We start from the raw sequence: 14,939 nt of genomic DNA on the forward strand, positions 1-14,939 counted from the left end.
TGAGAGCAGCGGGGTCCTCGGAGCTCAGGCCCTGGCTGCACCCAGGCCTCCCCAGGGCTGTGGGCTGGGCTGTGTGGCTGTCACTGTGCCTGCACATGGCCTAAGGGGGGTGGTCGAGCAGTCAGAAACCCAGAGATTCCCTTGGGAAGTTTTGGGGAAGGGACCTCAGCACGAACCCCAGGAAATGATGTCACCTGCCGGCAACAGAACCCAACAGAACCCGCAACCCGGGTATCCAGGCCTCCAGAGCGGAGAGGAGCCCCCAGCCAGATCACTTGCTGCCAGGATGTTCTGCTGTTTGCCCCTGCCCAGAGCCCGGGGCCGCAGGAGAGCTCACAGGCAGTGTGCGTGGGCACCCTGTCGACGTTGGCTCAGGGCACCCCCGAGAGGCCTCTGGCCCTTTGCCCGGAGAAACAGAAAGGTAACACGGGGAGCCCCAGGCCGGGCCAGGCCACCTCTCCCATGCCACCCGGAAACACCGGGTCCTTTGCCTGTGTGTGTGGATGCGGGTTTCTCGGGGTGTGTCTCCCTCAAGGAAGCCCAGGCGGATGTGGGGTCAGAAGCCTGCGGACAAGTTGTGTCCACACCCCAGGGGAGAGCAGGCTGGGTGGGATGGGGAGAGTGCGGGCAGCGCCGGCCGCCCAGGCTGACCTCACACCCTCAGGTGGGTCTCTTTCCTCCCGGGTGGGGATGTGAGCAGACACACGTCTCTGACCCTTCTGGGAAGAGAAGTTCGAGCAGGCAGAAGCAGCGGCTCCACTGGCCGGGCCCAGCTCGGAAAACTCCCAGCACGGCTGGCTGACGGTCACTGTCGTTGCAGAGCTTCCCACGTGATGAGGCCGAGGACGGGGACACCCCGTCCACCTCCTGGAGGGAGGGGTCGGAGCACCACCCCCCCGCCCGTGAGGCCCAGTGCAGGCTCCAGGTGAGCGTGCCCACGGAGGCATCAGCCCCACCGGGGGCGAAGCGGAGGCGGGGAAGGCCTGCTGCCGAGACACCGCCCAGGATACACCCGGCGGCCCAGTCTGAGGCTGCCACGGAGCTCAGCACACCCGGCTCCGACCCAGAGTCCCGAGAACCCCGGCCTCTGAGGCAGCAGGAGGACCTGGAGCCCAGCACGCCAGAGCACAGAGGTGAGGACGCTGGGGCTGGTGCACGGGAGTGTGTGGGGAGGGGGTGCTGAGCTACACAGGGACGAGTCCCCGAAAGATGCTGCTGGGCCTGCAGCAAACGCTGGCCTCACACCCCCACCCCCATCTTGCACACTTCAGTCCCAAAAGACATCCGACGCTGGGTATTCTTTGGGAATCTCTTGGAAGCTTTCTGTCCCGGGATACGCACATGCCAAGGCTGGCCTGTGGGTAAACTTTGCTTCTCCCCCAGCTCTAGCACTGGCCTCCAACTGGAACCAGGCTCCACTTCCCAGACCTGTCCCTACAGAGGTGGTGGCTCCAGGTGCAGGACCCAGGGATCCACCGAGGGCAGATGGAGAACCGAGACTTGCCCTCGCAGAGACACCAGGCCAGCTGGGTACTGGCCAGCACACCGGGCAGATCGGATCTCCGTGCCTGCAGGACCCCCAGCTCCAGGCACTGATGTCCCACCCCCTCAGCGAGAACCTCCACCTCCACGTGCACCTGTACCTGCTCGGGCTTTGGCAGGAGAACCCGAGGCAGAGGAGGAGTCACCGCCTCGGCAGGGAGAGCCTGCCCTGGCTCCCGCGCAACACCCAGACGCCGACGATGACTCACCCGCCCCTGCAGGAAGAACGAGCCCCCGCTCTGGACAGAGACCCAGAGCCCTTGCCGGAAACACCACGTCCAGGGCAGCGGTCGGCTCTGCAGCCTCCATCCCTGTCTGCTCACCGTGGACGCCGGCAACTCGTTCTGCCCCCAGGGGACATGGAGTTCCTTTCCCCTGAACTGCTTTGCATTTGGTTTGTTTCCACCTTTCTGGTGATGTTTTATTGTTTGTATGGTTTCGTGTATTTCTGTTGGTTAAGTTGGGATTAGTAAACTTTTTCATCATTGTTGCAATTTGGGAACACTGTTGTGTAACTCTGGTGATACTGTGTTACCATCACCACTTTGTAGTTGCAGACCCCTTCCATCTTTATGCCCCACCCGCCAACAAAGCCTGGATTCAAGGCAAGCACGCCCTGTTCATCCCTCCCCCCCGATCCTGAACACAATTTCATCTTTTCTTTCGGCATTCCTTCCTATATTCTTGGTGTCCCCAATCAATGCCTCTCAGTGAAATGACTGAAGGAGTTTTTTTCGGACTCTCCACCTACTGTAAGACTCCATTGGAGAGTTCTCATTTTTATGTCCTTTGAAGTAGCCTTTGATAGCTGAAAGGACGGTGTACGTCCTTTCAAGATATCATGTGCCAAACGAAGCCCTTTTGGCAAATGCCATCATTATCTCCAGGCAGGCATTGCTGTTTGAAGGGTGACATCTCAGCCAGAAGGCAGAGGCTGAGCTCCTCTTGTTGCACCAGCTCCCAAAAGAAGCCAAGAAAGGGAGCTGGAACAACAAACCACCCCAACGCCCAGGAAAGCGTTCTTCACGACAGAAGGCTAGAAAATGACCCAACAACCTTGTGGCCCAGAACCCCTCTAGAAAAATCACTGTTCCATAAAAAAGAGAAACACATGGGAAGTTCCAAGGAGAGGCAATGCCCACGGCCAGTGTACTTTAGAGACGGCCTGACCGCTCCGGGGAAGACACGCACCGACGGAACCCCTTGGGAAACAGCAGTGATAGTCCTCACCGTCGTAAGGGTTTCCTCTGGGGACAACCTGCCCTGGGCACCACATGAGGGAGCAGACCGGCTTCTCTTCCTCTGCCCCCACACCATTCACTCATGAAGGCAGCTCAGGTGTTCTCATGCCCTGCCTGCCTGCCTGCCTGCCTGGCTCATCCGTGAGCTGTGCCCACCTCCAGGGCAGGACTCCACCTTCTCCTCTCTGTGTACCGTGAATCTGCACACAGTGGGCTTTCAGAACCTTAGGAGACTTGAGCCATTCCCACTCGAGCCAGAACCCTCCCCAGGAAGGAAAACAGCTGTGGAGTCATTTTGGCCCCAGCACTGGTTCCCAAACCCTGGCGGCTCCTACAGCCTCTACGGTGTGAAGAGGGAGGTCCCTTCTGACAGAGCTTTCCGGCTGTCAGATCTAAGCTGTTGTTTCACTGTCAGCTGTGTCTCTTCCGTTGCAGCCAGGTGGGCCACGCTGCTCCAAAGGAGCTCACAAGCTGAGTTGCAAGGGAGGTATTGAGAGGACAGGGATGGCTACAACGTGCTGCAAACTGGGTGAGGGTCCCCACAATCCTCAGCAAAGGTCTGTGGCGTGCAAGTGGGGAGTAGAGGGCCCCCAAGTTCCAAAGGAAGGGAGGTACTCGGGAGCTAAAGCCCTTGGCTGCTGTGGTAGCAGCTGCAGATGGCAGCTCGTCCACAGTGCACTTCGAATGAGGTCATATGAGCGGGACTCGGGAAATGGCTCCGAAATCCAGAGAAAGGGGTCAGGGTATGTGGGAATCCGGCGGGGGTGGGGGGTGGATGAAGGAAGGTGTCCTTCCTCTCTCCAGTGCAATTTGGTTTGGTGAGTCTCAAAGCTACCAGATGGCACTTCCCAAGTCAGGCCCCCGCAGGAATCAGGGTGGGCTGCGTGCCTCGGCCCCTGCCACAGGGACAAGCCACACCAGTGGCCTCCCTGAGCTCAAATGGCCGGATCTGGGGGTTCTGTCTGGGTGCACACCTCCTTGCTGTGGCCAAGTTCCCCCCTTCTCTGAGCACCAGCTTCATCCTCTCGAATGAGGACATCGATTGCTACCTTGGCACGTTACTCTCTTCATCCTGTGAAGACTCATTAGGCTTATCCTACAATTACTAGCTGGCCCGAAGAGATATCTCCTGAATCCAGATTAAGGGGGAGTCTCCCAGGCTCATCTGGCATGTCTTCCCTGAAGTCTGCCAAAACCCACACCCTTGCATTTCCAGGGACTCCCCTTAGCCAGCTGGGCAGAAAACCCAGCATGGTTCAAACAAGCTGACAGACAAGCGGGAGAGGACTCACGGGCAGACGGCCTCCCTCAGGTCTCGGGTGGAGCTCTGGGACCACAGCAGCAACGGGCCATCCCAGCCCCTGGGCTCAGCAGTGCCCTCATTCTCAGGCCGGCGGCTCTGCCCTGAGGGGAGCAGGAAGGTCACCAACTGCCGCAGGCGGACCTCAAGCCCCTCCCACTGCTGGAGCCTGACCTCCCCCGGCCCCACCCCTTCCCCTACCCCAGCAGGACGAGAGCTCGTCTTCCCCTGGCTTCCAACGTGAGGCCCGACCCTGGGCCCCGATTGGGCACTGCCCCAGTCCGGAGCCAATCACAGTGGCCAGGGAGGCGGAACGCACCGATTGGCCAGGGCCAGGTCATGTGACCATGCTCCCCAGGAAACTCAAATATTACCAAGATTCCCTAACAAACCAATGAACGAAATTATCCAGTAAAGGCAAACCGTACTTTTTAATGAGGCCAATGTGACAGAAAAAAAAAAAAAAAAAGCTTCACAATGAACTGCTCAAGGAAGCTACTAAATAAACTTTCAGAAAATTTAAGTAGTTTTTTTTTTTTTTAATAGGGTGACGGACAGCTATACCTTTCCCATCTATGTGAATTTAGGTTTAAACTAGATTTCCCTTGGCTATTATATAAGACAAAAAAACCCACATCACCCCCTTTCACTTCCCCCACCCCCAAAAAGGGTTTTAGTCTATTGAATTTTTGTGTCCTCAGTTGTGTCTGATTCACGGCAACTCACGAACTCTACACAGCCAGGCTCTTCCGTCCATGGAATTCAGGGCAATTTTTTTCTGTCACAGTAAATGCCCACCCTGGGTGATCCAAAGGCAAGGGCTCAGAGGATCCTGAGAGACTAACTCCTTTCAGCTGAGCACAAAGCTGGCTCCTCACTGGGATGCCTGTGGCCTGGGGCTCCCAGAGGGGAGAGCAGCACTCGCCCCACCGTGTGGTCACTGCTGGAAGTGCAGGCTGCTCCTCACTCCCCCTTGACAGTGTCCCTGAGGGCAGAACAGTGTGAATCTACTCAAGGTGGAAACGCAAACTCCGATGCAACCAGACTTCCCACAAGGTCTCCAAAACCACTCAGGAACAGGGAATTGGAAACTGCAGGGCATGACATGAATGGAGATGGAGACTTGACACCTTACACCGAGTTCACTTCCAGTTATCCCTAGACAAAGTTTCCATGAAAACTTGTCACAAATCTAGAAGAACAATGAGCGGAAACCGGACAAGTGCTTTGAGTCTTCACACACAAAACAAAAAGGCAGCCCACAAAACAACCCAGAGAATACAGTGGACTTTGCAAAATCAAAGATATCTACTGTGGGAAAGACCTCATGACAAAAGCAAAAGACAGGTCATACATCGCGAGACGAATGAGTGGAAACTCAAAGCTTCTCAAGGATGTGTCTCCAAACAGACAAAGAACACCAACACGACAAGCCTGTGAAAACTAGGGAAAGGTCTGAAGGGACAGCAGACTGAGGAAGACACACACAGAGTATCCCGGATGATGTCCAGCACTGAGGGCCTGAAGAAACAACAGTCTAGTTGCACTCCCTCGGGCCTGTGTGACCCTGGATGAGGCCTCTGTTTCCCGGTGGCTCTGAGAGATGGACAGGGAGGAAGGGGAAGAGAAATCACTTGCATTTCTAATACTCACAGCAAAGTCTTCCAATGAGAAGGGAATTATCACCCCCACTGACAATGCCATTCACTGAAGTGATACCCACGAGTCCATCTAACCCAGAAGGGAAGGAAGGACCTGTTCTCACAAAACGGCGAGAGATGGAAGAAGGAAGATCAAGCCCACACCAATCGCTGCAAAGAGAAGCTGTGCTCAGGGCTTGAAAGAATTCCTATTGGGAAAATGATGTCACAGCCCCACAAGGCAATCCACAGCTTCGATGCTATTCCTCCCAAAATGCCAATGCATTTTGGCACCGAACAAAGAATTGCAACAGGGGTTTCGGAAACAGAAAAGAGCCTAAATTGTCAATACAATCCGACGAAAAAGCCCCGATACGGACATCCAAGGTTGTGTGAAAGGAAATTAGACGAGCAAACTAGGATCCTCAGGAGAGTATCGGAGAAGGCGATGGCGACCCACTCCAGTACTCTTGCCTGGAAAGTGCCCTGGACAGAGGAGCCTGGTAGGCTGCAGGCCATGGGGTCGCGCAGAGTCAGACACGACTGAAGTGACTTAGCCGCAGCGGCAGCAGCAGGACAGTATGCTATTGGGAATACAACAACACACACAGATCCAGATCGATGGAATAAAGTTGAGGGTCCAGAAACAAACCCCGGCATCCATGGTCAACTCGTCTCTGACACAGAAGGGGAGAATATCCAAATGGGAACAAGAAAGCCTCTTCAATCAATGTCCATGGGAAAACCAGACAGCTACATCTGAAGAACGCTATTGGTTTTGATCTCACACCACCTCAATATCGGGGAAAACCCTCACCCTAAAGGCTGATGTCATGAGATAGCTAGAAAGAAGCGTAGGTCAAAGGCTCCTTAACATCAGAGTCTCCTTGCCATTTGCTGGGCGGAGGTAGAAATGGGTCTCTTCAAGTAAGGGAAAGAGGGAAACGAAGTACACCAATGGGTTTCCATCCAATGGAACCTCTTCACAACAGAGAAGCTAAGCATTCACAAATGCAAAAGATAGGAAACGGAACATGAGAGACTCCTTGCAAGTGGTGTATCTGAGAAGGGGTTCATATGGAAAGAGACGAAGAATGCACAGCACTCAGATTCCAAGAAACACCACCACCACCCTTGACCCTTCCCCCATGACCAACTCCGACCTAAAGCCTTTCTCTCCCTCTAACCTATCCCTAAAACATAACCCTCATCTAATCATATACATGTGCATTCCTAGCATCCATCCATCCACACACGAGAGAGAAAGAGGAAGACACAGACTGAATCGAGAAAGGAAAAGAGAGGGACACAGCCAGAGAGAGACACGGAACCAAAGAGAGGAAAGGAGTCGATGGCCCAGACTTTTCATCACTCTGTCTCGAAGGTAGAAGCAATGACAGCGCCCATCCACCCCAGAAGGGGGAAAAGGACGGAAGGTTTGGAGAGGAAAAGACAAGAACCCAGGGATCCATTAGAAGCTCAGCCACCCGCAGAAGCCGAGCTGGGACACTTGAACAGAATCTCAATGCAAACAGAGGACCAGAAAGTTGGCTACTCTTTTCTATAAGAGAGGGAGACCTTCGAGTCTTCCTTTCGGTGCTCCAACTTGGATGCGGGGTCTCAAAACAGTCAGGAGGGGGAGTGCCTTTTCCTGGGTTCCACGGCGCATCCAGGCCTCGTTCTGCCCCATTCTGTGCTGTGTCAGCCCTGGATGGAGTCTTTCTTTCTGAAGTCTCAGCGCACAAGCTCCACGTGATATCGGCCCCAGGTGGAAAGGCATGGAGCTGCTCGTAGGCCGCCAGACCTAGGAAACAGATGGGAGAATGACCCCCTCTCTGCAGATGGAGAGACTGGGGAAACCCTGAGGGGCATATGCTTGTCCAGGGCCACACCACTTATGAGAAGAAGGAGCCTGGTCTGAGAGCAGCGGGGTCCTCGGAGCTCAGGCCCTGGCTGCACCCAGGCCTCCCCAGGGCTGTGGGCTGGGCTGTGTGGCTGTCACTGTGCCTGCACATGGCCTAAGGGGGGTGGTCGAGCAGTCAGAAACCCAGAGATTCCCTTGGGAAGTTTTGGGGAAGGGACCTCAGCACGAACCCCAGGAAATGATGTCACCTGCCGGCAACAGAACCCAACAGAACCCGCAACCCGGGTATCCAGGCCTCCAGAGCGGAGAGGAGCCCCCAGCCAGATCACTTGCTGCCAGGATGTTCTGCTGTTTGCCCCTGCCCAGAGCCCGGGGCCGCAGGAGAGCTCACAGGCAGTGTGCGTGGGCACCCTGTCGACGTTGGCTCAGGGCACCCCCGAGAGGCCTCTGGCCCTTTGCCCGGAGAAACAGAAAGGTAACACGGGGAGCCCCAGGCCGGGCCAGGCCACCTCTCCCATGCCACCCGGAAACACCGGGTCCTTTGCCTGTGTGTGTGGATGCGGGTTTCTCGGGGTGTGTCTCCCTCAAGGAAGCCCAGGCGGATGTGGGGTCAGAAGCCTGCGGACAAGTTGTGTCCACACCCCAGGGGAGAGCAGGCTGGGTGGGATGGGGAGAGTGCGGGCAGCGCCGGCCGCCCAGGCTGACCTCACACCCTCAGGTGGGTCTCTTTCCTCCCGGGTGGGGATGTGAGCAGACACACGTCTCTGACCCTTCTGGGAAGAGAAGTTCGAGCAGGCAGAAGCAGCGGCTCCACTGGCCGGGCCCAGCTCGGAAAACTCCCAGCACGGCTGGCTGACGGTCACTGTCGTTGCAGAGCTTCCCACGTGATGAGGCCGAGGACGGGGACACCCCGTCCACCTCCTGGAGGGAGGGGTCGGAGCACCACCCCCCCGCCCGTGAGGCCCAGTGCAGGCTCCAGGTGAGCGTGCCCACGGAGGCATCAGCCCCACCGGGGGCGAAGCGGAGGCGGGGAAGGCCTGCTGCCGAGACACCGCCCAGGATACACCCGGCGGCCCAGTCTGAGGCTGCCACGGAGCTCAGCACACCCGGCTCCGACCCAGAGTCCCGAGAACCCCGGCCTCTGAGGCAGCAGGAGGACCTGGAGCCCAGCACGCCAGAGCACAGAGGTGAGGACGCTGGGGCTGGTGCACGGGAGTGTGTGGGGAGGGGGTGCTGAGCTACACAGGGACGAGTCCCCGAAAGATGCTGCTGGGCCTGCAGCAAGCGCTGGCCTCACACCCCCACCCCCATCTTGCACACTTCAGTCCCAAAAGACATCCGACGCTGGGTATTCTTTGGGAATCTCTTGGAAGCTTTCTGTCCCGGGATACGCACATGCCAAGGCTGGCCTGTGGGTAAACTTTGCTTCTCCCCCAGCTCTAGCACTGGCCTCCAACTGGAACCAGGCTCCACTTCCCAGACCTGTCCCTACAGAGGTGGTGGCTCCAGGTGCAGGACCCAGGAATCCACCGAGGGCAGATGGAGAACCGAGACTTGCCCTCGCAGAGACACCAGGCCAGCTGGGTACTGGCCAGCACACCGGGCAGATCGGATCTCCGTGCCTGCAGGACCCCCAGCTCCAGGCACTGATGTCCCACCCCCTCAGCGAGAACCTCCACCTCCACGTGCACCTGTACCTGCTCGGGCTTTGGCAGGAGAACCCGAGGCAGAGGAGGAGTCACCGCCTCGGCAGGGAGAGCCTGCCCTGGCTCCCGCGCAACACCCAGACGCCGACGATGACTCACCCGCCCCTGCAGGAAGAACGAGCCCCCGCTCTGGACAGAGACCCAGAGCCCTTGCCGGAAACACCACGTCCAGGGCAGCGGTCGGCTCTGCAGCCTCCATCCCTGTCTGCTCACTGTGGACGCCGGCAACTCGTTCTGCCCCCAGGGGACATGGAGTTCCTTTCCCCTGAACTGCTTTGCATTTGGTTTGTTTCCACCTTTCTGGTGATGTTTTATTGTTTGTATGGTTTCGTGTATTTCTGTTGGTTAAGTTGGGATTAGTAAACTTTTTCATCATTGTTGCAATTTGGGAACACTGTTGTGTAACTCTGGTGATACTGTGTTACCATCACCACTTTGTAGTTGCAGACCCCTTCCATCTTTATGCCCCACCCGCCAACAAAGCCTGGATTCAAGGCAAGCACGCCCTGTTCATCCCTCCCCCCCGATCCTGAACACAATTTCATCTTTTCTTTCGGCATTCCTTCCTATATTCTTGGTGTCCCCAATCAATGCCTCTCAGTGAAATGACTGAAGGAGTTTTTTTCGGACTCTCCACCTACTGTAAGACTCCATTGGAGAGTTCTCATTTTTATGTCCTTTGAAGTAGCCTTTGATAGCTGAAAGGACGGTGTACGTCCTTTCAAGATATCATGTGCCAAACGAAGCCCTTTTGGCAAATGCCATCATTATCTCCAGGCAGGCATTGCTGTTTGAAGGGTGACATCTCAGCCAGAAGGCAGAGGCTGAGCTCCTCTTGTTGCACCAGCTCCCAAAAGAAGCCAAGAAAGGGAGCTGGAACAACAAACCACCCCAACGCCCAGGAAAGCGTTCTTCACGACAGAAGGCTAGAAAATGACCCAACAACCTTGTGGCCCAGAACCCCTCTAGAAAAATCACTGTTCCATAAAAAAGAGAAACACATGGGAAGTTCCAAGGAGAGGCAATGCCCACGGCCAGTGTACTTTAGAGACGGCCTGACCGCTCCGGGGAAGACACGCACCGACGGAACCCCTTGGGAAACAGCAGTGATAGTCCTCACCGTCGTAAGGGTTTCCTCTGGGGACAACCTGCCCTGGGCACCACATGAGGGAGCAGACCGGCTTCTCTTCCTCTGCCCCCACACCATTCACTCATGAAGGCAGCTCAGGTGTTCTCATGCCCTGCCTGCCTGCCTGCCTGCCTGGCTCATCCGTGAGCTGTGCCCACCTCCAGGGCAGGACTCCACCTTCTCCTCTCTGTGTACCGTGAATCTGCACACAGTGGGCTTTCAGAACCTTAGGAGACTTGAGCCATTCCCACTCGAGCCAGAACCCTCCCCAGGAAGGAAAACAGCTGTGGAGTCATTTTGGCCCCAGCACTGGTTCCCAAACCCTGGCGGCTCCTACAGCCTCTACGGTGTGAAGAGGGAGGTCCCTTCTGACAGAGCTTTCCGGCTGTCAGATCTAAGCTGTTGTTTCACTGTCAGCTGTGTCTCTTCCGTTGCAGCCAGGTGGGCCACGCTGCTCCAAAGGAGCTCACAAGCTGAGTTGCAAGGGAGGTATTGAGAGGACAGGGATGGCTACAACGTGCTGCAAACTGGGTGAGGGTCCCCACAATCCTCAGCAAAGGTCTGTGGCGTGCAAGTGGGGAGTAGAGGGCCCCCAAGTTCCAAAGGAAGGGAGGTACTCGGGAGCTAAAGCCCTTGGCTGCTGTGGTAGCAGCTGCAGATGGCAGCTCGTCCACAGTGCACTTCGAATGAGGTCATATGAGCGGGACTCGGGAAATGGCTCCGAAATCCAGAGAAAGGGGTCAGGGTATGTGGGAATCCGGCGGGGGTGGGGGGTGGATGAAGGAAGGTGTCCTTCCTCTCTCCAGTGCAATTTGGTTTGGTGAGTCTCAAAGCTACCAGATGGCACTTCCCAAGTCAGGCCCCCGCAGGAATCAGGGTGGGCTGCGTGCCTCGGCCCCTGCCACAGGGACAAGCCACACCAGTGGCCTCCCTGAGCTCAAATGGCCGGATCTGGGGGTTCTGTCTGGGTGCACACCTCCTTGCTGTGGCCAAGTTCCCCCCTTCTCTGAGCACCAGCTTCATCCTCTCGAATGAGGACATCGATTGCTACCTTGGCACGTTACTCTCTTCATCCTGTGAAGACTCATTAGGCTTATCCTACAATTACTAGCTGGCCCGAAGAGATATCTCCTGAATCCAGATTAAGGGGGAGTCTCCCAGGCTCATCTGGCATGTCTTCCCTGAAGTCTGCCAAAACCCACACCCTTGCATTTCCAGGGACTCCCCTTAGCCAGCTGGGCAGAAAACCCAGCATGGTTCAAACAAGCTGACAGACAAGCGGGAGAGGACTCACGGGCAGACGGCCTCCCTCAGGTCTCGGGTGGAGCTCTGGGACCACAGCAGCAACGGGCCATCCCAGCCCCTGGGCTCAGCAGTGCCCTCATTCTCAGGCCGGCGGCTCTGCCCTGAGGGGAGCAGGAAGGTCACCAACTGCCGCAGGCGGACCTCAAGCCCCTCCCACTGCTGGAGCCTGACCTCCCCCGGCCCCACCCCTTCCCCTACCCCAGCAGGACGAGAGCTCGTCTTCCCCTGGCTTCCAACGTGAGGCCCGACCCTGGGCCCCGATTGGGCACTGCCCCAGTCCGGAGCCAATCACAGTGGCCAGGGAGGCGGAACGCACCGATTGGCCAGGGCCAGGTCATGTGACCATGCTCCCCAGGAAACTCAAATATTACCAAGATTCCCTAACAAACCAATGAACGAAATTATCCAGTAAAGGCAAACCGTACTTTTTAATGAGGCCAATGTGACAGAAAAAAAAAAAAAAAAAAGCTTCACAATGAACTGCTCAAGGAAGCTACTAAATAAACTTTCAGAAAATTTAAGTAGTTTTTTTTTTTTTTTAATAGGGTGACGGACAGCTATACCTTTCCCATCTATGTGAATTTAGGTTTAAACTAGATTTCCCTTGGCTATTATATAAGACAAAAAAACCCACATCACCCCCTTTCACTTCCCCCACCCCCAAAAAGGGTTTTAGTCTATTGAATTTTTGTGTCCTCAGTTGTGTCTGATTCACGGCAACTCACGAACTCTACACAGCCAGGCTCTTCCGTCCATGGAATTCAGGGCAATTTTTTTCTGTCACAGTAAATGCCCACCCTGGGTGATCCAAAGGCAAGGGCTCAGAGGATCCTGAGAGACTAACTCCTTTCAGCTGAGCACAAAGCTGGCTCCTCACTGGGATGCCTGTGGCCTGGGGCTCCCAGAGGGGAGAGCAGCACTCGCCCCACCGTGTGGTCACTGCTGGAAGTGCAGGCTGCTCCTCACTCCCCCTTGACAGTGTCCCTGAGGGCAGAACAGTGTGAATCTACTCAAGGTGGAAACGCAAACTCCGATGCAACCAGACTTCCCACAAGGTCTCCAAAACCACTCAGGAACAGGGAATTGGAAACTGCAGGGCATGACATGAATGGAGATGGAGACTTGACACCTTATACCGAGTTCACTTCCAGTTATCCCTAGACAAAGTTTCCATGAAAACTTGTCACAAATCTAGAAGAACAATGAGCGGAAACCGGACAAGTGCTTTGAGTCTTCACACACAAAACAAAAAGGCAGCCCACAAAACAACCCAGAGAATACAGTGGACTTTGCAAAATCAAAGATATCTACTGTGGGAAAGACCTCATGACAAAAGCAAAAGACAGGTCATACATCGCGAGACGAATGAGTGGAAACTCAAAGCTTCTCAAGGATGTGTCTCCAAACAGACAAAGAACACCAACACGACAAGCCTGTGAAAACTAGGGAAAGGTCTGAAGGGACAGCAGACTGAGGAAGACACACACAGAGTATCCCGGATGATGTCCAGCACTGAGGGCCTGAAGAAACAACAGTCTAGTTGCACTCCCTCGGGCCTGTGTGACCCTGGATGAGGCCTCTGTTTCCCGGTGGCTCTGAGAGATGGACAGGGAGGAAGGGGAAGAGAAATCACTTGCATTTCTAATACTCACAGCAAAGTCTTCCAATGAGAAGGGAATTATCACCCCCACTGACAATGCCATTCACTGAAGTGATACCCACGAGTCCATCTAACCCAGAAGGGAAGGAAGGACCTGTTCTCACAAAACGGCGAGAGATGGAAGAAGGAAGATCAAGCCCACACCAATCGCTGCAAAGAGAAGCTGTGCTCAGGGCTTGAAAGAATTCCTATTGGGAAAATGATGTCACAGCCCCACAAGGCAATCCACAGCTTCGATGCTATTCCTCCCAAAATGCCAATGCATTTTGGCACCGAACAAAGAATTGCAACAGGGGTTACGGAAACAGAAAAGAGCCTAAATTGTCAATACAATCCGACGAAAAAGCCCCGATACGGACATCCAAGGTTGTGTGAAAGGAAATTAGACGAGCAAACTAGGATCCTCAGGAGAGTATCGGAGAAGGCGATGGCGACCCACTCCAGTACTCTTGCCTGGAAAGTGCCCTGGACAGAGGAGCCTGGTAGGCTGCAGGCCATGGGGTCGCGCAGAGTCAGACACGACTGAAGTGACTTAGCCGCAGCGGCAGCAGCAGGACAGTATGCTATTGGGAATACAACAACACACACAGATCCAGATCGATGGAATAAAGTTGAGGGTCCAGAAACAAACCCCGGCATCCATGGTCAACTCGTCTCTGACACAGAAGGGGAGAATATCCAAATGGGAACAAGAAAGCCTCTTCAATCAATGTCCATGGGAAAACCAGACAGCTACATCTGAAGAACGCTATTGGTTTTGATCTCACACCACCTCAATATCGGGGAAAACCCTCACCCTAAAGGCTGATGTCATGAGATAGCTAGAAAGAAGCGTAGGTCAAAGGCTCCTTAACATCAGAGTCTCCTTGCCATTTGCTGGGCGGAGGTAGAAATGGGTCTCTTCAAGTAAGGGAAAGAGGGAAACGAAGTACACCAATGGGTTTCCATCCAATGGAACCTCTTCACAACAGAGAAGCTAAGCATTCACAAATGCAAAAGATAGGAAACGGAACATGAGAGACTCCTTGCAAGTGGTGTATCTGAGAAGGGGTTCATATGGAAAGAGACGAAGAATGCACAGCACTCAGATTCCAAGAAACACCACCACCACCCTTGACCCTTCCCCCATGACCAACTCCGACCTAAAGCCTTTCTCTCCCTCTAACCTATCCCTAAAACATAACCCTCATCTAATCATATACATGTGCATTCCTAGCATCCATCCATCCACACACGAGAGAGAAAGAGGAAGACACAGACTGAATCGAGAAAGGAAAAGAGAGGGACACAGCCAGAGAGAGACACGGAACCAAAGAGAGGAAAGGAGTCGATGGCCCAGACTTTTCATCACTCTGTCTCGAAGGTAGAAGCAATGACAGCGCCCATCCACCCCAGAAGGGGGAAAAGGACGGAAGGTTTGGAGAGGAAAAGACAAGAACCCAGGGATCCATTAGAAGCTCAGCCACCCGCAGAAGCCGAGCTGGGACACTTGAACAGAATCTCAATGCAAACAGAGGACCAGAAAGTTGGCTACTCTTTTCTATAAGAGAGG

General features: G+C 55.0%; 1 protein-coding gene and 1 long non-coding RNA gene across 2 annotated transcripts in view; one reads left to right on the forward strand and one right to left on the reverse strand.

The window, feature by feature from the left end:
* The window catches only part of LOC145517946 (uncharacterized), a 233,750-nt gene that overhangs the window by 92,073 nt on the left and 126,738 nt on the right, over window positions 1–14,939 (reverse strand). Inside the window, exons 35-37 of the long non-coding RNA XR_014062431.1 lie at window positions 11,717–11,828; window positions 7,302–7,527; window positions 4,076–4,187 (exon numbers count right to left, since the gene is read on the reverse strand). This is a non-coding gene — a long non-coding RNA (uncharacterized LOC145517946). The remainder of the gene's footprint in view (window positions 1–4,075; window positions 4,188–7,301; window positions 7,528–11,716; window positions 11,829–14,939) is intronic.
* LOC145517885 (uncharacterized) lies at window positions 68–2,036 on the forward strand. The gene is made up of 3 exons (XM_081521212.1): window positions 68–421; window positions 821–1,133; window positions 1,384–2,036. Exons 1-3 carry the CDS (start codon window positions 185–187, stop codon window positions 2,010–2,012), a joined length of 1,179 nt encoding a protein of 392 aa, XP_081377338.1. The 5' UTR covers window positions 68–184; the 3' UTR covers window positions 2,013–2,036.

The sequence above is a fragment of the Giraffa tippelskirchi genome, chromosome 8 (genome assembly GCF_054371585.1).
Source record: "Giraffa tippelskirchi isolate mGirTip1 chromosome 8, T2T-mGirTip1v1.2.pri, whole genome shotgun sequence".
NCBI classification, from domain to species: domain Eukaryota; kingdom Metazoa; phylum Chordata; class Mammalia; order Artiodactyla; family Giraffidae; genus Giraffa; species Giraffa tippelskirchi.

Coding starts and splice junctions, on each gene's coding strand:
- LOC145517885 (XM_081521212.1), top strand. CDS start 185: ATGATGTCACCTGCCGGCAACAGAACCCAACAGAACCCGCAACCCGGG. Junction 422..820: donor TTGCCCGGAGAAACAGAAAG/GTAACACGGGGA, acceptor CTGTCGTTGCAG/AGCTTCCCACGTGATGAGGC. Junction 1,134..1,383: donor CAGCACGCCAGAGCACAGAG/GTGAGGACGCTG, acceptor CTTCTCCCCCAG/CTCTAGCACTGGCCTCCAAC.